At 42.1% G+C, this 24,086-nt stretch overlaps 1 protein-coding gene across 1 annotated transcript in view; it reads left to right on the top strand.

The window, feature by feature from the left end:
- The first annotated feature begins 2,126 nt into the window (after nt 1–2,126).
- LOC306861366 (proton myo-inositol cotransporter-like) overlaps nt 2,127–24,086 on the top strand; it is a 72,006-nt gene continuing 50,046 nt past the window's right edge. Inside the window, exons 1-3 of the mRNA XM_079403587.1 lie at nt 2,127–2,825; nt 9,056–9,215; nt 10,334–10,542. Coding sequence (XP_079259713.1) covers nt 2,291–2,825; nt 9,056–9,215; nt 10,334–10,542 — 904 coding nt within the window. The 5' untranslated portion in view covers nt 2,127–2,290. The remainder of the gene's footprint in view (nt 2,826–9,055; nt 9,216–10,333; nt 10,543–24,086) is intronic.

Genomic DNA, 24,086 nt, shown 5'->3' with positions numbered 1-24,086 from the left:
AACAAAAGCAAAATCTTTGCTTGCTTTATTGACTTTGAAAAAGCTTTTGATTCAATCTGGCATGAAGGACTCTTTCTAAAACTACTGGTAACTGGATTGGAGGGAAAACTTTTGATTTAATCAGTTCCATGTATAAAAACAATACATGTGCTGTAAAAATAGGGAACAAACTGAATTTTTCTCTCCACGACGAGGAGTTAGCCAAGGTTGCCCATTGAGCCCCACTCTGTTTAACATTTATATAAATGAATTAGCCAAAGGATTAAACAATTTGACTGCCCCCGGCCCAACTCTAACTGAATCAGAAATCAAATGTCTCCTCTTTGCAGATGATTTAATCATTCTGTCAAAAACAAAAGAGGTACTACAACAGCGCCTCGACATCATAGAGACATTCAGTCAAACATGGGCTCTTAAAATGAATCTAACAAAAACCAAAATAATGATATTTCAAAAGAGACTACACTTTCAGAGCAGGAAACCAGGTTCTCCAACACACCCATGAATACACCTATCTGGGACTAAAAATCAGCTCAACAGGAAACTTCAATCTGGCTGTGAATGCACTGAAAGCAAAGGCACTGAGAGTCTTCTACATGATCAAAAATACAATTCAGCACGAAATTCCAATTCAAACCTGGCTAAAAATCCTAAAAGCAATAATCAAACCAATTGCACTATATGCCAAGATATAGGAACCTCTAAAAACCCAAGATTTCTCTAAATGGGAAAAAGAATAAATTGAAATTATGCATACCCAAATTTGTAAAAACATCTTAAAAGTTAACAGAGCGACCCCAAACAACTCGTGCAGAGCTGAATTAGGACAATATCCACTATTAAATAGTATTCAAAAGAGAGCTGTGAAATTCCAGCAGCACCTGAAATGCAGTGATCCGAGCTCTTACCAGGCTGAAGCCCTGCAGTGGCAGGAGCAGAACCTGCAGAAGAGTGCACTTTTACAGCTGGTACTCACACTACACCCAAACCAGCACAGCACAATCAGACCCAACCAAATCACACAGTTACAAAAACAAAATTACATCGCCTATTAGATGCCACTAAAATAGAAAAGAAGATGGAGCTGTATTTACACCTGAAAAGAGACTACAAACCAGCAGAGTACCTGAGCTGTGTAAAAGATCACAAATTAAGAAAGACACTAACGAAGTACAGACTGAGCGATCATTGTCTGGCTATAGAGAGAGGACGACAGCCACCAGAACAGAGACTGTGTTCACTGTGCTCGCAGAAAGAGCTGGAAACAGAGGAACATTTCTTACTGCACTGGGATTACTATCACAACATTACAGCTGCATATTTCACCAAATTCCAACAAATTAAACCACATTTTATGGCATTACCAAATGCAGAAAAATTAAGTCACATTTTAGGGGAAAATCCCAAAATGATCACTACAGCAGCAAGATATGTATCAGCCTGTCACAAACTAAGACTGTCAGCCAGTGGACAAAACTGAAGCAAGATCATTTCTTAAGTGTATTTTTTTTTTTTTTACAATGTCTTAAATATTTTTACCATTTCTTGTTTGTGGGGGAAAAAAAGGAAAGTATTCATGTACTTATTTACTTAAAAGTATATACCCAATGATGTGGAAAACAATCACTCATAGTAAGTGTTTTATTTATGAAATGGATATCGTAAAATAAATAAATAGTCATATTTGGTGGTTTAAATGCTTTAAATTGTTGAAATTATTATTATTTCTAAATCATTTTGAATAATTCATTATGCTTAAAGTTCAAGTTAATTAAACTAAAAGCTCATTAATTAGGCTAGTGCTAATTAATTATTTTGTGAGAGACAAATGCACACTGGCTTGTTGTCTATCATGGAGGGCTTAAATATATTAAGGTTTTAACATTGTAAAAAAAAATAAAAGCAGATATGTGCAATAAATTTCATACAGATAAAAAAAAAATGTTTTTTTTTACAGTGTTGTGATGTGAGATTATTGTTTACAAGAAGAAAAAGAAGCTATTTGGCCAGTAGATGTATTTCTCTGCACGTGTGTGTTGATGTGTAGTTCTTTGACGCCATGACCACGTCACGATGACGCTGAGCTCTACCTTTGCCTTCACTCTCATCACACTGTCTGATCCTTCAGACTTCAAGCACAGAGCCGAGACACAACTTGAGAGGAGTCAGACTGGGCAAACCATTCATAAAACCACATCAACAGCACAACAAGCTAGACTCACATCAGCCCACTTCTCCAGTTCATCCTCTTTGACTCACTGTGCACATTTATTCTTGCGGCTCTTCACTTATGTCCCGCAAATCCAGCGATGACTATAATCTGCGTAGTATGAGCAATCTGATGGGCGAGAGGAGGAAGCGAGCGTCGGATGATGGAGAGCGGAGTCTCATCAAGGCTCCGTCCAGCGCCAGCCTCAGCACCGCCGGTCCCTCAGCAGCGTCCCCTGCGCCGGCGGACCTGGAGCGTGCGGCGCGCAAACAGTTCCAGCAGGATGTCACGCCGGGTTTCGTCTACGTCCTGGCCGTGTTCTCCGCTATCGGCGGCTTTCTGTTCGGCTATGACACCGGGGTGGTGTCCGGAGCGATGCTTTTGCTCAAAAGGGACATGAATGTAACTGCTCTGTGGCAGGAGCTGCTGGTGTCCGGGACTGTTGCCGCGGCGGCGGTGTCCGCGCTGCTCGGCGGGTATCTCAACGGATTGTTCGGGCGGCGGGTGTGCATCCTCACGGCCAGCTTCAACTTTGCCATTGGGGCGATAGTGTTGGGATCTGCACCTAATAAGGAGGCTCTGCTGGTTGGACGGCTCATAGTCGGACTTGGGCTGGGTGAGTGAGACACACCTGACCGATGCTAATTCATTCAGTGTTGACATCGGAAAAGTTACTATAGTAAACTTGAGGTAATTTGGGGTCTTGCTCTATTGTATTGAGTTTTAATGGATTTAAGCAATTTAAAAACAAAGTATAGGCTACAAATGATTGCACATCAAGCAGATTTATATAATGTTATGGTAAAATATCACTTTACTCTAAAAGTGTTATCTTAAAGAGTTATTTCTACCTGATCTTATACCCTTAAATTTAGGATGATTCTGTTATGTTAAATACATTTTTTTGGTAACATTATTTTAATAAAACCAATTAAATTACTGCAGATGTTACCATAGTTTTAGGTCACTATTTTCAGTCTAGTAGGCCAATGGGTAAAAAAGGGTGCAATTCAGAGTTATAGCCTACCATACGCCTAAATGGTGATACTGATAGATACTGATCCTTTACTGATATTTTATCAAGGATGTTCTTGACCAAGACTTTGTCTGCTTAGTAAGTTCAATAACTTAATTTAGAGAAAAAAAAAAAAAAAAATTAGTAAGAGCAAAATTATTCTTTGAGATGAAATAACGCCAAAGCTGTGGGATAGTTAAAATTGTTTAAGCATTTATAAAATAATATTCTTACAAATTGCTTATATTTACTTCACTCTGTTTAGATTATTATTTGTCACACCCTCATTGGCTTCTCCTTCTCCAGACACCCTCTGCTCCAATTCCTCGGACCACTGAATCTCGTTTCCACTCAGACCTGTTCTCCATTTACCAATCATCACACACACACACACACACACTCACATACACACACACCTTAAGCCCGAAACACACTGCACAATTTTCGAAAGACTGGCATCGTGAAGCAAACGCGGCGTTTTCTGATTGGCCACGATTGTTTCACGATGGCAATCTTTCGTCTGGGAGTGGGACAGCCGAAAATCGTGTGTTTAGGGTTTTATACATACCATCTCTTGGTCTGTTCTCATCAGAGATATTGTAGACTCACTGCATTACTGTGATCTTCCTTGCTACTCTATTGAAGATATTTCTGTTTGCTCTTCATCTTTGTGTTGTCTTACTGCTTTGTTGTAAGTGACCTTTTTTGGGATACCCATGTTCTCTTGTCTGTTTGAAATAAAGTCTCAGCATTTGGGGTTCTTTTGCATTCCTTGTGTAATTGTCTTCAAGACAGAAGACTAGACCAGCAGACCCAGTGGGACACATCTCCATCCAGGAAACACTTAAGTGCTACGAGACAGTTTTTCGTTTTTAATCCATTTTATTGTGGTCACATGGGGATTTGCAGAAGCATACACCAAATCAAACATTAAAAATCAATCAAAATAACAAGTAATTATCGGAACAGATTTGAATAGATGCATTGACTGAATGTACTATTTTATAGCTCATCTAGGAGATACCTAAAGAAAGGAATAAAGACCTGACAGGTTTGTATCTTTTAATCAGTCATTAGGTTAGTCCAGTTGCTCTTAATCTTGGTCCTGAGGACCACAGCTCTGCCCATTTTGTATATCTTCCTTATCGGACACACTCAGTTCAATTCATTGAGTTCTGTATTGACAAGCTGATGATCTGAATTAGGTGTGTTCAATTAGGTCTGATCAATTTTTGAAGGCAGCATAGATGTATCCTTCACTACCTTTGAATGGACATCAGTCCTACGCGTTCCATTCTTTGACAGTTGAGCTAAAAAATAGAGACACTTCCGAAAGTTGCAGTTGGTGCTCTGTTTGTGTTTTTGACCATTTTTTTCCACTACTATTATAGTAATTAAATATTTGCTTAGTTTTCACCAAATCTCATTCTATTTGTTGTAGATTACTAAATTGTTACTCTGCCTCAGAAGTCTGTCTGAAATCAGTTTCTTGAAGTGCATTTGTGTGCAAATGCTGCCTGCAAAGTCATTGCCTGATAAGGCAGCAAGGCAACAAGTCAGCAGCCTAAACTTTCGGCTTTCTAAAGCAGCCCTTGATTAGCTGGTTCAGCTGTGTTGGAGTTTGGAAACTCTAGGAAATCTGCAGGACAGAAGCTTTCTTGGTCTTTTTTTTCACTTTTTTGCCTTTTGAGTAATGTTTCAATAAATACAAACAGCTAAGTTATTTAATGTATGTTCAATGTGGTTGATTTTCCTAAAGGTTTGTAGGCAGTCTTTTTAATTGCTTTGCCTAAAGGAACCCAAGTGAGTCATAGTGTAAGATCACAGGCTTTGATAAAATTTCATGCAGCGTTTCATTGAAAATTCAGACCTATTTTTAACACGGGCAATTAGTACAGTCAGAAGGATTCACATGACCTGATTGGGTGGTAAGACTGACAGAGCTCCAGTAGCTCAAGTGGTATTGCTCATTAATGTATGTACGGAGCTTCTAAGAATCAGCTGAATATCCCGTGAGCATTTGGAAAGAGCAATTTGGCCTGATGCTTATTGTCTAGGATTACGCATTAGGGAAGATTGGTGTTTTCTCAATCCTTATATTATCTGGCTGACTAATGCCTTCTTGATTGCTCAAATCCAGAGATTCAGCATTTGACCCATTACACTCTGGACCATAATCCGTATTTGAAAGATAAATGTAATAATTTTAAAGATATTTTACACTATTACTTTTAAAGCCAATCATTGGTTTTTGTGTAGTAGTCAATAACCATGTACACCATACTTTCTTCAGGAAATATGAAAATGTAATGTATTTTTTTCCATTTCAAGTCTATTTTCAAATATTTTTTTGTCTTGTAACTTTCTTGAAAGGTCACTGATCTGATAATTGACCACTGACTTCTGGTTTAAGCGATTGAGCCCAATTACTTCCACACCGACCTTTGCGAAAACACAAAACCCAGCAGAGGGCAAAACCAGGATCAGTTAAACTATCAAAATAATGACCTTTTCGTCAGCCCGTTATCTTTATTTAGCATAGTTAAGACAGCAAAATACAGCACACATGTATATGGGTTGGGTATACTGTATGTTCTTTCGTTATGTGAGTCAAGCCATTAATGCAGTGTTTGGAAACCCTGTCTCAAGGTATTTGGGCAATTCCTCACCTTATTGTTCCTTCAAACCAGGCACAGAGACTCGTGCTAATCACAGATGGTGTAAAGTAACAGTTCAGTTGGTCTGGTGTGATCAGAGATGAAGCTAAGCTCTTCTGGCAGTCGTCTGCTGTCTGCATGACTCCAATATCCTTGTGGAGCGAAAGGCCATTAGAGAGATGGCCTCTCACGTTGAGTGTCTGGGGTAGTCTGCTGAATGAAGTGGATGTGTTTTTCCTTTAAAACACCGTCTCTAATAATAGAGGACAGCTACAGCTTCAGTCGGGAATCTCACACTAATGAGTCCGCTTTCTAGTTTTGCAGCTGAATAACAGTAAACCTAAGCAAAAGCAACTACAGTTAATTTAGCAGACATACACAAAACACCACAAAAACATAGACAACCGCCACTTCCTCCGACTTACTGTTACATCATTAGGGCGGAGCTACAGTATTGATATTGTGATGTACTCTACTCAGGAAATCTTATTTTGTATACTGATATCAGTGAATTGATACTTGCTAAGTATTCCCATAGCGCTTTTAAGCAGATTTACTGATGGCCATTAATGTTGAAATATAACACTCAACACACTGTATCTCTCATGCAACATCAATATCCTTGTAAACTGTGATTCATTTGTTTGTGTTTTCGGTACATACATATTGACTTTTCAAAGCCTAGTGAGCTGCCTCGCTGTCTATATATGCATCTACCTTCTGAAGCAGCTTCCTAAACAAGACAAGACCTCATAAGTGACTGTTCTAATTCAGCACAGAAACCTTGTTACCAGCAGCACAGTAATAAATCTGCCCAAGCTCACAGTTGATTATAGAGTAAGCTGCTAAGCTAACCACATGCTCAGAAACAGATACACATATTTTATGTAAATGTTTTTTTTTTGTTTTTTTTCAATGAGAACATTTTTTTCATGGCTCCTAATCAGTGCTTCTGTGATATACAGTGAGAGAGGTTCAAAGACAGCCGTTTTCACGGTCTTGTGACCAAAGATAGCTTACGATAGTTTTCTGACAGTTTCAGAAATTCAGCATGATCATCGTACAGTGTGTTTGCTGCTACGACCCACCTTTACTGACCAGCCAATAAAAATGCGACACAAAATCAACATGGCACTAAAACATAAAACTGCTTACCTCTTATCCCTTCCTCTTTTTTCAGCACACATAAAAACTACAACTGCCAGAGTTATTCATCATGCTCATTTGTTTACCACTAGCGTATGCTGATGACGTTTTATTCTTCTATAGTAACGTGCATCGTCATCGTACAGTCTGCATGCACGGCGTACCCAAGTTTATCAGATCCATGTCACACAGTGTGATCTGCAATGATCTTCTAGTATTGCTAAAACCGTGCAGTGTGTAGAAGGCATTAGCCTCAAATTATACATGTGATTCTGACTAAGATTTTGTCTAAAATAGGCACCTACCAATGTATTTGGTTAAGTCCATAAAATATGTCCTGGTTTTGGGCAAGTTACTGTATATGGCTGATTATTTAATGCAAAAATTGATAATATGATTCTGTAATCATAATTTGTGTATAGGAATAAAAGTAGTTGGCATTTTATTGTGTTTTAGTGTTCATTTCATCTGGAAACTGAAGTGAAATGTATGTATAGGTATGTTTTTGGACAAAAATTTAGATAGAGGCACATTTTTCCAATAAACCTGGGTTGATTATGATGCATTCATAGACAGTAGAAAGCAAAACAGCTTACTAGATTTTGGAACAGACCCTTTGAGACAACTGGGAGAGTTATGGTTTCATTGGATGGATGAATGTTTTGATGTTTTGTCCACGTATGAAAAATGAGGTGGCATGTTTTGAACATGTACAGATAGATATCATGCTCCACACAGACATCTTTGTCATTTTGAATGATCCTTCCATGTGACATAATAGTGGTCTTCCCACTTGTATAAATAAAGATTGTCTGTGAATGGCATTGTTGGATAACCTGCATCACTGAGGAGAATAGATCCTTTGCTCATGTGAAGTCAGTGTCTTTCAAAACGTAAATGAAATGCCAATAACAGCTGTCGTCTCATGGTATTGATTAACCTCCTTGTGAGGCAAGCAGTGAGGCGTTCCCATGGCAACAGGTACGTTGTCTGCCGGGCAACGAGAGCAACAGTGAACCAGGGCTATTAATAGACTTTATAGCGAGTGGTTATGTCGTAGACCTTGTCAGATAAATGTGGGCATGGACTTTTTGTTTGCTCTCCTGTGTAAATATCATGTGAACATAGGTCCCGTCACACCACATTACAATTTCCTCCCCATCCCAATCTGTTAGAAGCAAATTCGCATTTTTTGGTGTCCTTGTGATTCCAGAAATCACTTTGCTTGTTGAAAATTTGCATAATGAGACACATCTGTGATGTAATTGGTGGAAATGAGAAGGCTAGATCATCGTTCTCTTGAGATCCATGTGATTGGCAGGGAACACTGGTACACAAAGCATATTCACTATGCATGTCACATGTTCTTGTGTGTAACCCTCTGACAAAGCCCACAAGATGAGGTCTTTTGTAGATCTGAGAGACGATGTCAGTGTAATAAAACTTTCAGTGTTCGGGAAATGTATTATGTGGTGCATGAATACAGTACTAGATTTAGACTCAAGCGTGCATATTTGCTCATTTACATAAAACATAAAACTTACTTTCATTAAAATCAGGAAGTTCATCGTTGTCATCATGACCTATATGTTGTTCCAGATATGTATTATTATTAGTAGTAGTAGTATTGTGTGGAACAAAATGATAATTGTTTAAGATTATACTGAATATAATGAAAGTGAATGGAGCTTGGACTGTCAACCTCCAAAACTGCAAAAAACACATTAGATACCAAAATATAGTGTAAAATCATATGGGATACTTCATGATTCTTTTATGAAAGGTTTATGGTGGTTTTATGTAATTTTGGAGCCTTAGTCCCTATTCATTTACATTATGGAGAAGAGCAGTTAATAATTTCTTATGTATTTCCCATTTTGTGTTCCACTGAAGACAGACTGTTATACGGGTTTGGAACGAGAGAGAACAAAACATTTTGGAGTGACTTATTCCTTTAATGTACTTGTGTGCCTTTTGCCATTAAGCTTTCTAACCAGAGTTTTGACTGCTATACATCTGCCCTTTCAGGTATTGCATCCATGACTGTTCCTGTGTACATTGCTGAAACCTCACCGCCCCACCTGAGAGGACGTCTGGTCACCATCAACACTCTGTTCATCACAGCAGGCCAATTCACAGCCAGCGTTATTGATGGGGCCTTCAGCTACATGCAGCATGAAGGCTGGAGGTATCAAGGTTTTTTGGCCTTGAGTGGCCCAGTTGCAGAATTTGCAATGAATAAAGAATTGTTCTTGTTGCTTTGCTGTGGTGCCAAATGTGGAACAATATATATATGTATATGTGTGTGTGTATATATATTTATTTTTTTTGAGAATACAAAATAAACATAAAACCAGCTATAAAATACCCCAGCACTTTGTGTAGCTGTTGCTCTGGGAGCGAAAATGTTATAAAGATATTATCTACTTGATGGAAATGTTGCCATTTACTTTTATCTACTCAAGCAGCAAAACCACAAATCGCTCTATGTAAATGAAAGGTTTACTGCTTAACCAACAAATTGTCATGACCACAACTCAATAATCCATAGCAAATAGTGAATTAAATATGACTTGTTTTATTTATATATTTTATTACAGTCATTAGGTTTAAGGTTTAGACTGTATGGCTAGGTTTAGTTTGAGCCAACTACACGTTTTTTATGATTTTGCTACCTTGTTTGAGTTATTACGACTTTTTATGCTGACTCATTATGATACGTTGGCTTTACTGGCAGCTACTTTTGGTAAATCTGATCTGATATGTTTATGTAAACTTCATTAAAACACCATACATTTACTCGAGAATCAAAGTAGAGATTGTAAAAAATGTAGTAAACAAAGTGTATTTACATTGAAATCAGATAATAAATTTCAGAAATATATCAGAAATATCAGAATTTGTTTCTAGTAATCCTCACTAAATTTAGTTTGATTTATGCAACCCCATTGTATAATCCATACAAGACGAGAGTGTGGAAAACAAGCAAACAAATTGTTTCAGTGGAAATAGAAAATTTGCACTGTAATCTTGTCAACTGAATAAAAAAAGAATATAGATCATTTTATTATCTTTAACGTAATCAAATTCTGTTTATTTCTGGAAAAGATTCAGAATTGGGATCATTATAAAAACTTTTATTTAATTCACACCATTTTAGTCTATACCATTTTACCATTAACACCATGTTTTGTTAAAATCAGTTGAAGACTAAAAATAAAACTAGCAACAAAGCGTAGGATGTATATGTATTCTTATTTAAGAACATTTTTTTTTTTCAATATTGCTTCTTTTTCTTCTGTTTAGATATATGCTGGGACTGGCAGTGGTCCCTGCGTTGCTGCAGTTCCTAGGGTTCCTTTTCCTACCCGAGAGTCCTCGCTGGCTCATCCAGAAAGGTCTTACCCAGAAGGCCCGGCGCGTGCTCAGCCAAATCCGTGGCAACCAGAACATTGACGAGGAGTATGATACTATCAAAAGCAGCATTGAAGAGGAGGAAAAAGACTGCGAAGGAGGTGAGAAAATAGTCTTGCATGCACTCGCATATGCAAATAACTAAAAAAACACAATTACAGTCATGGTTCAGTCATTTAATTAAACTATGGAAAGCACTCAAGTACACAAGAGAACCTAAGAATTGTTAACATTTGCAGCATCAAAGTCATTCGTTTTCAATAGGAATTGGTGAATTAGGGTAAAATGGAAAGAAACTGAATCAGAAACTGCTTCCGATGCAACAAAGTTGTGGTGACCAATAGGGATGGGAATAAGGAATTGTGGTACATTGTGAGTATTTTGTTACAATGCTCCATGTACATTGGTGACAGAATACCGATTAAAAGCAGCTCAATTTGGTTCCAGTAGTCTCAGGTTCTAACTACAGTAGCTGTGTTTCCATTATAGATTAGCACAAAACTTTCGTGACATTTTATAAATGTTGACGAAAAATCAATTGCAAAACCGATGCAATGCGACTTAAAAGTATTTTTTTTCCTCTTGTGAAAAGTCATGGTGATGGATGTTGGTAGGTTTATGTATATCGCAGCCACCACACTAACCATTATTTTTAATCAAAGGAGATATAGGCATGTATCTTTAGTGAAGCAGCATGGAGAGCTGCTTCTGGGATGCTTCTGAAATGTGTCGCAACCTGGCTGGTATAAATCATTGACTATGGGCTGCAATCAGCTCCGGAGGCCGTGTCAGAGCCATAATGCGCCACAGATTTGTGTGCAGATTGATTTTGCAGTGTAAAGGGGTAATTAAAGCATTAATGGCAAGGAAAGCCCCTTATACTTGAGAGCGGCCATGTGTGAGGTGTTTCTTGGAGGTTATAGTAAATTATAGAATGATCATGTGACTTTTACGTACGCCAGGTACCTGTAAATTTTACATTGCAGCTTTGCAAATGTTTTTTTTTTCTTTATCTAATTGCCTGAAAAATCACCTTATGTGAGCATAATTTTTTTTATGATATATAGGAGTTTTTGCGAAATTGACATGTTTCCATTGGGCATATTTTCAAAGTTCAATTTGCGCAATTTGAAGGGTAATGGAAACACAGTTGGTGAAGCTCATGTGATCCAGTGATCCAAAGTTGGATACAGCAATTGAGCAGGAACATCAACTAGCAGGTAACAGTACAACAACTTGGCAACCTCGGTATCAGAGCACTCTTTTTTCAATCTTTATGAATGTAACAAAAAAAAACCGAATGAAAGCAATTGAAAATGTGGTAGCTAGTCTCATATAGAATCAAAAAAGTTTGGGAAATGCAGATGCAATGTCAAGATTCAAGATGCAAGAGGTTCTGGTAAAGTGGATTGCTTTTGTCTTTAATTACCTCTGATTTAGAGGTCCCCAACTACAGACTGAAGAGGCCTTTACATCCCACTTGCCTCTGCAAAGCTGAAGGTGAAGGAGTCCCTTAGAATTGTCAAACTCTATCCAGAACAAGAGTCTTATTATGGTACATACGAATATACCAAATTGCACATTTTTATCCATCATAGTCCAGGAGGTAACCTGGTGGAGATTAATGGAAATAAAAGGGGAACAAATGTTTTCTTAATGCCAACCAGTACATGCATGGCACACCGGCAATACAACCCTGAAGAGGCCACAGGTGTTCATGGCCGAAACTCATTTGAGTCAACATATAATAGTCAAGAGCAATGGAAGGCAACATTACCAGCAATTCAACGGCACAGCAGGGTGGAAACGACTACTGAATAGCATGTGTACTTGAACAGCATGTTTCATCCAAGCAAATCTAATTCGGCTGTGGGTGGAGGCAATTACTAACCATAGGAGGTCACCCACCCCCTAACCAGACCTTATACAACCTCATTTACTAACCAATCACATGGCAGTCATAATCTCTCAGACCTTTTAGCCCCCTTAGAACATCATCTGAACATGATTGACACTTTTCTATGAGATCTTCATCAGAAAGGAGATCGTTTATCTAGACTAATGGTTTCTGGCTCCAATCAAGTCATTGTAAAACAAAGCCTCAAGCCGAAGACCCTAGAGGCATCATGGTGATTACACCTTTGACAAAAACATGCACATTTTCTGGTCCTGCAGCTGTGATAGTGACAATGTCATGCTCTCACCTCTCAAATGTGTAAGGTCACAGTTCATGGGTTTCAAATTGGCAAATGTTAATTACTGAGACAGTAGTAACAGGAGCTGAAGAGACGTGATTGCAGTGATTGTTCCTAAGGGGTGTTCAGATAGACAGCAGTGTGCAACAAACAAAAGTCAATCATTTTCAATGAGAATTGGCAGTTTTCAGTAACATAAATGACATGTGACCATTGGGGATGTTTAGCAGACTTCAACCAAAGGCAAGAAAAGACAGTTCACTTGGCGGCCATATTGGTAGCTCCTCCAGATAACTCAAATTTACATTTACATTTAAATTAACATTTTAAATAAGCAACCAAATCTGACATACAAAATGGAGTAAGAAATCTGTTGGAACCGTGACCAGGGGCGTCACCAGACCCTTTCAACCAGCTTGTCAGAATTAGCAATGCCGGATTTACAAATTAATCACTCTTATTCTAAATGATAAAATACATTTTCAGAAAGGCAATGACATTGTTTGCGCTTCAGTTTAATTAATTTGGACAGTTCATTCATGCACTTAATCATTTGCAAGATAACCCAACAAACATAACCCATGACGCAAAACAAAATGACTCCACTTTTTGACATTATCTCTAACTTGCCTTGTTTCGCTGTCAATCCCACGGTCTTCTGCCGCTCAGCTCACACAGAAAATAAATTGAAAAAACACCTGCCCAGTCCTACTCACTCCTTGTCTGTGGAAAATAACAGCAGAAACAGTGGTTATAGTTCACATGCACTACAAAATATCAGTGGTGACATAGAATTTAGAGAGAATATAATTATATTTGCATTGCAATCATATACAGTGTCCAACTGTGCGGATTGCATGTTGTTCTGTTTTGTTTGTCATCTTGTTTGTTTTAATTGTTCCTGATGTGAAACACCTCGGCACTAATAGAAAAGGAAACGATAGATGTGGAGAGGATCAAGAGAATGTAATGAGAAATCGCCTGTGAAAATGAGCTGACACTGTTAAACCTACCATCTGTGATCGCTCTGACAAAGACAGCTAAACTGAAACATCACACAAAAAGACAGACAGAAAGCAATATAAGTGAATCAGCGAGAGGAATAAGTAATTTAAGACCCCTTTAATGGTTTCTTTAGCTTTTTTAATAAAGCCATATTGAGCTGTAAGGATATTGTGGTTAAAATTAAGCAATATTAAGGCTTTTTCACACTGAACGTGAAAATTTGCTGTGAATGTTCGGCGTGAGGATGCCTTTGAATCAAAACAATAGATCCTTACTGGGCTATTCACACCAAGCACAATCATTCGTGGTGCGAAAAAGCAAGGATTTTTTTTCGCACTATGTGTCGATTTTCCCCCCCGTCGCTCTGCGACGAAATGTGCCGTCCTATTAGATTTGAGCTTAGATTACATGCCCAGATCAGCTGCTATTGCACAAAAGGGCAACAGTTGTGGCGATGTTACGAAAACAGCTGATACTCAGCTGATACTTGTATTGCTTGTGTGGGGTTCCTCGGTTTCAGTTTCCCTGGCGAAGTTCCCTATAGAGCAACACTTTTGGTGTCATTGTGATATGTGAACTGCCCAATGAAACTGTCGCAGCAAGAGCTTGGCCTTGATGCTTGGAAAACCTGCTTCTTCCAGGACCTCTGTATTTGTCTTATAGTCCTGCCCTTGGATTCCCATGATGGATTAGAGGCACCATTGGTGGAAGCCTTGTAGACTTGGATCTTTGTTAGGCGCAGCAAGCAGCTCTACTAGACTCATTTCTGGAGGTGACCAAAAGAGCTTGGCAAGTCGGTGGTCCATGTTCTTGTATTGTTGCACTGTTTAAAATGACACTGCCCATGTAGGCGAACTGGCCCATTGTGTTCAAAGGATGGCCATTGATGTTGACCTGGGCTATAGGTACCACGTGGAGGCTTCTGGTACTGGACTTTTCAGGCTGATGGTCAACTGATGGCTGACTGGAAAACTTCTTCAGCAGTGGAAGGTACAAAGCTGTTAATAAGGACTCTTAAGCAAGGATCTTAGCTGCAATGGAGTGGAGAGTGATGCCTCTGTATATAGAACTGTTGGGTTTCTCCTCTTTGTTCTCCGGGGAAGTCGTGGCCTAATGGTTAGAGAGTCGGACTCGTAATCCAAAGGTTGCGGGTTCGAGTCTCGGGCCGGCAGGGATTGTAGGTGGGGGGAGTGAATGTCCAGCGCTCTCTCCACCCTCAATACCACGACTGAGGTGCCCTTGAGCAAGGCACCGAACCCCCAACTGCTCCCCGCGCGCCGCAGCATAAATGGCTGCCCACTGCTCCGGGTGTGTGTTCACGGTGTGTGTGTGTTCACTGCTGTGTGTGTGCACGTTGGATGGGTTAAATGCAGACCACGAATTCCGAGTATGGGTCACCATACTTGGCAGTATGTCACTTCACTTATCACTTATCACTTTGTTCTTGCACAGAGAGACTATCACTGCATCACAGAAGCCTTGCGGAATGACTCCCTTCTCCCAACAAGTACAAACAGTGTTGATAAAAGGGCAGCGTCAGCATCTCTGCCTACCATGAACCAATCACCTGGTAGTCTATCATTGCCCTTGAACTTAGTAATGGCTTTCTTGACTTTCTCTTTCTGTGGATCATCTAGCTCCAGTTTCATGGCTTGCTGAGGGATGTTTGCTAAGGCTGTTTCCTGCACCATATGCTTGTCTCCAAAGTATTCCTGATAGTGCTTGGACCAGCGATGCAGGATAAAGCATAGAGGGGCTTCTTCTACTGAAGAAACCATGCCATTTCAGCTAGCTTTTACAAGTATTTGAATATGTAAGAAATTGGCAGCATTAACAACTCCCTGAAACTCTTTTGCAGCTCATGCCTCAAGAAAATCTAGTTAAATACAATATGTGGAAATTAGGGGTGTAAAGGTATTTATTATTCATCCCAGAACATCACATTACAAACGTCACGGTTCAGTTCATAAAGTCAGATGATAAATACAGTCAGTAATAGGTGATCAATCCAGAAGGGGGCATGTGCAATGCTAACCATCACAACAAGAAAGAGCAGAAGAAGAGACGATCTACACACCAATCCAAAACAAGAACAGCAAGTTAAGATGGCTTGCAAGAGCTTGAGGAACTGCCTGCTCGTTTTAAATCAGCAGTGTGGGAAAGTTTCGGGTTCTAGAAATGCCCCGGACAACTGGCTATAAATCGGAACCAGTTTTTAGTTTTATTTTGGCCGATCTCTATTCCAGAATTGCACACAAACTGATTTGCAGTAATTTCTCAAAATGTAATTTGTGTGGAATTTTTATGTCTTTATGTCTTCTCTTTAGTCTGTAAAGAGAAGAAAATACTGTACCTGGCAGATCAAGTTCACTGCTTGCAATATTCGAAAAATAGGAAGAAAAATATATGTCTTTATATGAATGTGTCTCTGAAAGGAACTGACCTTCTTCAGAAATGTTGGATGGTATTTTCTTTTCTTCTTACCTCCTTATAATGCATATTAAAGTATTGTGTTAATAAGCACAACTGTTTTGTTTACAGCTGTAGCCAACAAAACTCTATATTGCTGCTGTTCCATAAGCGCCACTTGCTGTCAGAGAATAAATCTGCAATTTTATTCAGTCTGTCTTCTGTTTTTGTTTTGTGCAGGTGTCTTATGTAGCATAATTTCGCAAATCTAAAGTCAGACCATTCTATTTTGCATTAAATCTTGAAATTATACAATCTAAATCAAATCAAAAACAACTGCTCATGCTACATGTATGTAGAACTACTGTCTGTTCAAAATAAATGAAATAATAAATTTCCTGTTAGTAGTACCAATCTCGTATCGAACCGTGACCTCAAAACTGAGGTACGTACCGAACCATGACTTCTGTGTACCGTCACACCCCTAGTGGTAATTTACATGTTCAGTACCTATAAAATTTTCAGTGAATTAAGTGTGAATGTGTATTTATGTGTAGATGCATTTTATCTTTTTACAACTGTACATCTTGTACTGTGTGCTTTTCTGCACAGTGTTACACCTTTTTAACACCTTGTATCTAAGTGTCTGCTTTCATCTCCAGACTTCATTATACTTTAGGTGGTAAGATTTGCAAGTCTTATTTATAATATGACAAGTTGCATATTAAAATGCTGAAGGCATTGTATTTTAGTTCAGTTATCAGATTTCTAGAAACAAAATAAATAGAAAAAAAAATAGGAATTAAAAAATAGAAGCAAAACTGTTCAGTGTGGTGAAAATTACGGTACAACACTGCGACACTAATAATTTTTAGAAAATTGATAAAAATAGTTTTCACACGATATATGTTTAAATTAAATGTTTCTGCCATTTGTTGGAACAAGTGTAAAATTATAAAGTGCATTTTGTAAAGTAGCATTAAATTAAATTAAATAAAGGTGTGGTATTAATATTATACCATATTAATATAAAATATTATCAGGTACTAAGCTATATACATCTCAAAAGTTTCAACTACTGTAACATTTTCTTCAAACTGTTGCTTTATATGAATGAGTTGATCTGAATGAGAAAATTAAAGAAGTCATTAATTTACACTACACTACTTTAAACTTAACGCTCACTATAGCACCCTGTGTGGCAATACTGAGAATTCATTGTGTATTTCCATTGCATTATAAATGGCAAATTCTTCTCAAGTCTGTGAAACTAGAGGTGTTTGCATTCATGTACTTACATAACATTTTCAGGCCTATTCTCAAAAATAGCACTTTTTAAGTATGAGAAAAGCCTTCCGGGCTTATTGTCTGTAAATTTGTTATCCGTTTTGTATATGGGTATATATACTGTAGGTATGTTTGTTCTGATACTATCATGGTGATTGTATCGTAGAGGGAGACACTGAAAATAACCTATATTATCTTTTGATGAAAGCATAATGTGAGAGGATTGGATCTCAGGCTTTTAGTGCTGTATATTAGCAAGACCAGAGAGCATTAGATCATAATGATCCATTCAGGAGTTCTGTGATTTTTTGCCATGTCATTTTCATTCAACATTCTGTCGGTAGCTTTTATAATATAATGCTCTCAGTTAAAATATACCGCAAATCTTTTGGCTGCAGACCATTTTCTTCTTGTATGCTTCTTTGAGACCTTTTGGTTGATGTTTCCGAAATAAGCAGGAACGGGGCTACAGGTTTGACAAATTGTCCTGAAATCTCTTATCTGCCACATCTAAATGGAAACATACACACACATACACACTCGCCTTTAGCAGGCAAATACTGTCACAGATTATGTCTTATGATACGAGATGAGCTTCTCATTGAATATTCTGCCATTTTGGTGACATTTATGAAGATTGTGGGAAGCTGAAATGAACAGACGGTTAGAACAATATCCAAGAAATCCAGAATAATTTGAGCTTTTGCAAGAATGTTTAATAGAGGAGAGGCCTTACATGCATTTTCATACAGTTAACACATAACAGCTCATGATGTTATTAGAAAGCTCTGTGGATTTGCACTATTGGTCTGAAAAGAGCTCTAGGAAGTGAAATGTTGCTGAAAATACATGCTGATAAGAGTTTGAGAGAACATGGGAAATATTGCTTAGATAAGGAAAATATATCTGTCAGCAGACAAACACAAGACTCAGAGGTAAGTGCAATACAATCAACAGGTTTATTGAGTAGTAGCAGAGGAGAATGCGATGAGCAGAATGTCCAGGTAAGCAGGCGGGGAATGGGAATGACTCTAGGGGCTTATCGGAGTGTGAATGTCCTTTTTCCTTTTCCAGGGGATCCGGAGGTAACAGTGGAGCATGGCGACGGTGGAGAACTGGAGCGGTGGAGAACAGGAATAGGAACACTGGAGAAACTGGTAAGTAGACAAAAGGTAAGTGGGTCAGGTTAGTCAACATGGAATGTTTGAGACCAGACAGTGAGTGAACGGGAGGAGTACAGGGATATAGTGCTGCTGATTAGTGCTGACAGGTGGCGGTCATCAGAAATCAGGGGATTGGGATATGGTGAGTGTCGTTAGTGGAGACTGCGGTGACTGGTGACTCTCTGACAATAGCTTCTCCTCCAGGGGCGGCTCCTGACGCCCTATTACGGTGACAGGGTCGGCCACGACCTTTGGGTGCGGGACGGTCAAGATGGTTCTGGTGAAACTTGGCCAGGAGAGAGGGATCCAGCACATCATCCCAGGCCACCCAGAATCTTTCCTCCGACCCGTATCCCTCCCAGTAAATAAGATATTCCAGGCGACAACCCCGAGTCCAAGATGTCCTGCACCCTGTAGACTAGGGACTCCTCGATGATCTCGGGAGGAGGAGGTACTGCAGGCTCGTCGGGTTCTGTGACAGAGGGAGAGACAGGCTTGAGGAGTGAGACATGGAATGCTGGATGGATACGATACCGTGCAGGGAGTTGGAGACGGAAGGTGACCTCATTAATCTGCCTCTCTATGGTAAAGGGACCGATATAACGGAGACTCAGCTTCCGGCAGGGCAGGCGGAGACGCAGATCCCGGATGGAGAGCCAGACCTTATCTCCAGGACAGGATAGACGGGGGTGGAAGACCGACGGGTATCTGCATAGGTCTTGTGTCTCCGCACTGCCTGCTGGAGTTGGATATAAGCGGAGTCCCAAACTCTCTCGCTCGGAACCAGTGGTCGACAGCTGGAACGTTGGAGGGCTCTTCTGTCCAGGGAAACAGAGGGGGTTGGTAGCCGAGTATGCACTGGAAAGGGGTGAGGCCGGTGGTTGTTTGCTTGAGAGAATTCTGTGCATACTCTGCCCACGGGAGGAGGCGGTTTCAGCTGTGCTGGTTGCCATGACAGTAGGCCCGGAGATATCTCCCAATCTCCTGAATCTTCCGCTCGGACTTGCCGTTAGTCTGGGGGTGATAACCTGAGGAGAGACTGACAGTGACATCGAGGAGTTTGAAGAAAGCCTTCTAGACACGGGAGACAAACTGTGGCCCGCGGTCGGAGACGATATCTTCCGGGATGCCGAATATGCGTAAGAGATTATGGAAGAGGGCCTCTGCTGTTTTGAGGGCTGTGGGTAAACCCCGGAGGGGAATTAACTTGCAGGCTTTGGAGAATCTGTCAACTGCAACGAGTATGCAGGTAAAACCTTCTGACTTGGGGAGATCTGTGACGAAGTCGACTCCGACGTGGGACCAGGGGCGACATGGAATGGGTAATGGGACTAATTTTCCGGCGGGTAAGTGATATGGAGCCTTGGAGATGGTGCAGACTGAGCATCCACGAACGTACTGGGAGACATCCCGGGCCATACTGGGCCACCAGTACCGAGCTTGGAGGAGTGAGAGAGTACGCTGGCTGCCTGGGTGTCCAGTGCCCGGGGAAGCATGCAGGGAGCCCAGAAGGGAAATCCTGAAGGAAGTGAGCACGTTGGTTTTGCCCTCTGGGCCTCCCAGCGGAGCGGGTTCGGTGATGGAGGCGATGCGGATCTGTTCATCCAGGGCCCACCGGATGGGGCTCACAAGGACGGCTGGAGGGAGTATGGGTTCAGGTGTGGAGGGTTCATCGGGGGCATGAATACGTGAGAGGGAATCCGCCTTGACATTCTTATCTCCGGGTCGATACGTAATGGAAAGCTGGATATTCCAGGTTTTTGTGGTCAGTGATGACCGTAAAGGGGTGTTGAGCTCCCTCCATTGCCTTGTGCTGCGGGATGGACAGGGGGTATACTCGACCCTTGGGGAGTATAGCTCCAGGCAGCAGGTCAATGGCACAATCCCATGGCCGGTGCGGTGGTAACTTCTTGGCGGCCTGTTTGCTGAACACATCCTGGAAAGCCATGTAGTCAGATGGGATCGACGGAACCTCACGAGGTTCGGGGCTCTCCACTAGGGTGGAATGAACTTGGAGCTTCGGGTTACTAACCAGGGGTACAGGGACGTTGGAGAGATAGTTTTGGATGCAGATTTTACTCCATTGGACGTATTTACTCCAATTTACTCCTTGCTGGTATCCCATCTGACTTCAGAGGAATGTTGAGATAGCCAGGGGCGTCCCAGGATGATATTGATGGTGGGTCCCTCCAGTACCAGAAAGGAAATCCTCTCCTGATGAAGACAGCCTACTTTCAGAGTGATCGGCAGAGACCAGAACTTGATGTGCCCACGCCCGAGCGGTTTTCCCTGTATGGTCTCGATCTTCAGCTCGGCCTGTCTCTGTAAATCAAGCTGTTTTAGGAGGGCTTGTGAGACGAAATTGCCTGAGGATCCCGAGTCCACGAGGGCGTGTACTGAAATGAAGTGGGGTGAGCAGTTGTACCGTTAGCAGTGGTAGGGTAGAGATAGCAGGCTCCAATTGGAGGGTACTCACCGCTGGGCGCGGGGGACGAGAGGGGCACACCCGAATGAAGTGCCCCGGAACTCCGTAGAAGAGGCACAGCCCCGTTGCGAGATGTCGAGCACGCTCAGTGCGTGAGAGGCAATTAGTATCAATTTGCATAGGTTCTGGTACTGGAGGACAGGCAGCTGATGAGGACAGAGAATGAGCGGTTATGTCCGGCTGAAAAGCCGTGAGACATTGGGAGATCTTAATGGCCTTCTGCATAAAAATCTCCAGACTTACAGTGTCATCATTAATCTCCATCTGGGCTCTGATCTGTGGATCGAAGCCCTGACGGTAAGCAGTGAGTAGCGCTGCCTCGTTCCATCCACACGAGGCCGCCAGAGTCCGGAACTGTAGGGTATAGTCACTGGCCGAAGAATCTCCCTGACGAAGACGGATGAGTTGGTCGGCAATGGAGAGGTGGATAGGCCGAAGACCTCCTTGAAGTGGGAAGAGAAAGCATCGAAAGAGACCCTAGCATGTCAAAAAAAGATGTGCAGCTTTATCTTACACCATACCTCAGCACATTCCATTCTTCTGCAGGCCTCTACTCACACAGGCAGATACAATTTTATAATAGTAGAATAACTTTATACATAAATGGCTATATTCACATTGGTTACACTTGATTAATTTATATTTTGATTAATAAAACTCTTCTACAGGTGTTTACCCACTGATTGCCCACCAAGAGAGTTGTGGTAGGCCGAATTGCCGCCACGTAAACCTCCAAAGTGGAGTGGGTCAACCCTGCGGAGAGATGGGCCTGCAGGAACTCCAGAACTGTACCAAACGGGCAGTTGATTGGGTCAAGCTGGCAGTCTCCGCACCATGAAGTGAAAAGTTTCCACTTCAAGGCGTACAGTCAACCCTCCATCCTTCTTGGGAACTATGAAGTACCGGCTGTAGAACCCGGACTCTGTTTAGTGAGGAGGGACCACCTCGATGGCTTCCTTCCTCAAGAGAGTATCTACTTCTCATTCCATTACCAGAGCCTGCTCGGGGCCCACCAGAGTGGGATTCACCCTGTTGAATCAAGGTGGAGGAGAACCGAACTGGATTCTGTAGCCTCTCTCTACAGTATGCAGGACCCATCATGACACATTTGGCAGTAGTTTCCATGCTGCTAAATGGAATACTAAGGGAACCAGTCTCTCGAGACTGGCCTCTGGTGTAATAAGAGCAGTTAGGAACAGCGCACCGGCAGGGGACGGCTGAACTAGCTGCTCTAGAGACCCCCGAAGGGGTGGCGAGCATCTTAGTCCAGTGCTTCTGGGCGGAAGAAACTGAGATGTATACTCGCTGGAGATCGCTGCACCCTGGAGCACCAGGGTTGGCAGACCGACCTCCAGAGGGAACTGGTGAGGAACGGGCATTGGGAACCGCGGTGAAAACTGTTCCCCTCCAGCGTGGGCTACCCTCATAAGCCCTGGGCCATGGGCGTCAGGGCTTCTTCGAAGCCTTCCTGGCCTGAAGCACGGGCCGCAGGTCCGTCTTTGGCTTAGAAGGCCCCGGCTCTGTCTCTATGCCTCCCTGTACGAGGAGCTGGCACGCGGTTGGGGCTGCTCCCGTCCAGCAGCCACCTGAGCTGAAGAGCGGCGAGGCAGGGACCGCTGAAATGCCACCGCTTGTTTACGGGCCTCCTGGTACCTGTCGTCGACGGTGTCACCAAACAGGCCAGACGGCGCAAGCGGGGTGTCCAAGAGGAAGACCCTGTCCTTCTCACTGATGACGGACAGGGTCAGCCAGAGATGCCTCTCCGCTGCCACCATGGCTGCCATAGACCACCCAATAGCACGGGCGGTCTCCTTGGTGGCGCGGAGAGCCAAATCAACGGTTCTCCTGAGCTCCGTGATGTCATCGGAGCTCATGGCCTTGTGCTCATCCAGCTCTTTAAGCAGGTCAGCCTGGTATGCCTGCAACACCAACATAGTGTGCAGGCACATGCCAGCCTGACCTGCCGCTGCGTACCCCTTGCCTACCAGCGTTGAAGTTGTACGCAATGGCTTGGAAGGCAAGGACAGAGCGTTTAGAGATGACGCAGCGTCGGGGGACAGCTCGCGAGTGTCTGTTCCACCCGAGGAATCGCTCTATAACCGCAATCATTCAATCCCCCCACATTACCATAGTAATCTGAAGAGGGGGAACGAAAAAGGTCTTGCCCACAACCTTGACACCTCGGTGTGGAGATCGGGGAAGAACGGCAGGCTCTGTGTTGGAGGTGATCGTTTTGCTCACAGAAAGCGTTCATCCAGTCTGCTTGTCTGCGGCTCAGCTTGCTCCTCGGTCGGCCAGTCGATCTTTAACTTGGCCACAGAACGAGTCATCACCTCCAACAGCTCCTCATACTGGGGCGACTGAGGGGGCGGAGCCTCGGTGCGCTCTACATCAACCTCCTCAGAGGAAGATAAGAGAAGCGCAGAGTCCGTTCCCCGGGGAGAAGTAACCGCCGAGCAGGCTTCCGATTCCGGAGAACGGCCGCCGAATCTGATGGGTGGGGAAGGAGATAGGGACTCGCCCGTCTCCATTCCCTCCAACAGATCCAATTGCGATCCCCACGAGCGGTGAAGGCTCCCCTCTCATTAAAGAGAGCCTTCCGGGAGCACAGCACATGCATTGGAAGGAGATCGCAATGCGGACAGCCGGCACCCTCGAGTGCCGACTGTGCGTGCTCCGCTCCCAAACAGAACGCCCACAAGCTGTGTTTATCACCTGCAGTGATGTAACGTTTGCAGGGAGGGACACACAGCCTGTACTGCGCACTGCTCTCGCCCTTATAATGTCTCTTTGACATTGATGGAGCTTATAAGATGGACAAACAACACCAAATAATACTCACAACAGATTGAATAGACATTACACACACAGAGCGTTTGCTGAATGACAAAAATCTGACGCCGGTTTCACCGCACGTGCTTTTATACCAGATGGTAATTACGTCACCCCATCCGTGACGTCTCGCACATCCTTTGGATAGGTTGCACACGATATTCAGAGCCGCTCACGCTGAAGGCGTTCCTCTAGCGTTCTCGGACGCAGCTCGAGTTCCTGAAGAGGAACTAGACAATAACTAAAAGTCTAAACGTCTAAATTTGATT

This window comes from Barbus barbus, assembly GCF_936440315.1.
Source record: "Barbus barbus genome assembly, chromosome: 42".
Classification (NCBI taxonomy): Eukaryota; Metazoa; Chordata; class Actinopteri; order Cypriniformes; family Cyprinidae; genus Barbus; species Barbus barbus.
The sequence above is the reverse complement of the archived record's forward strand: the minus strand, read 5'-3'. Positions and strand labels throughout refer to the sequence as shown.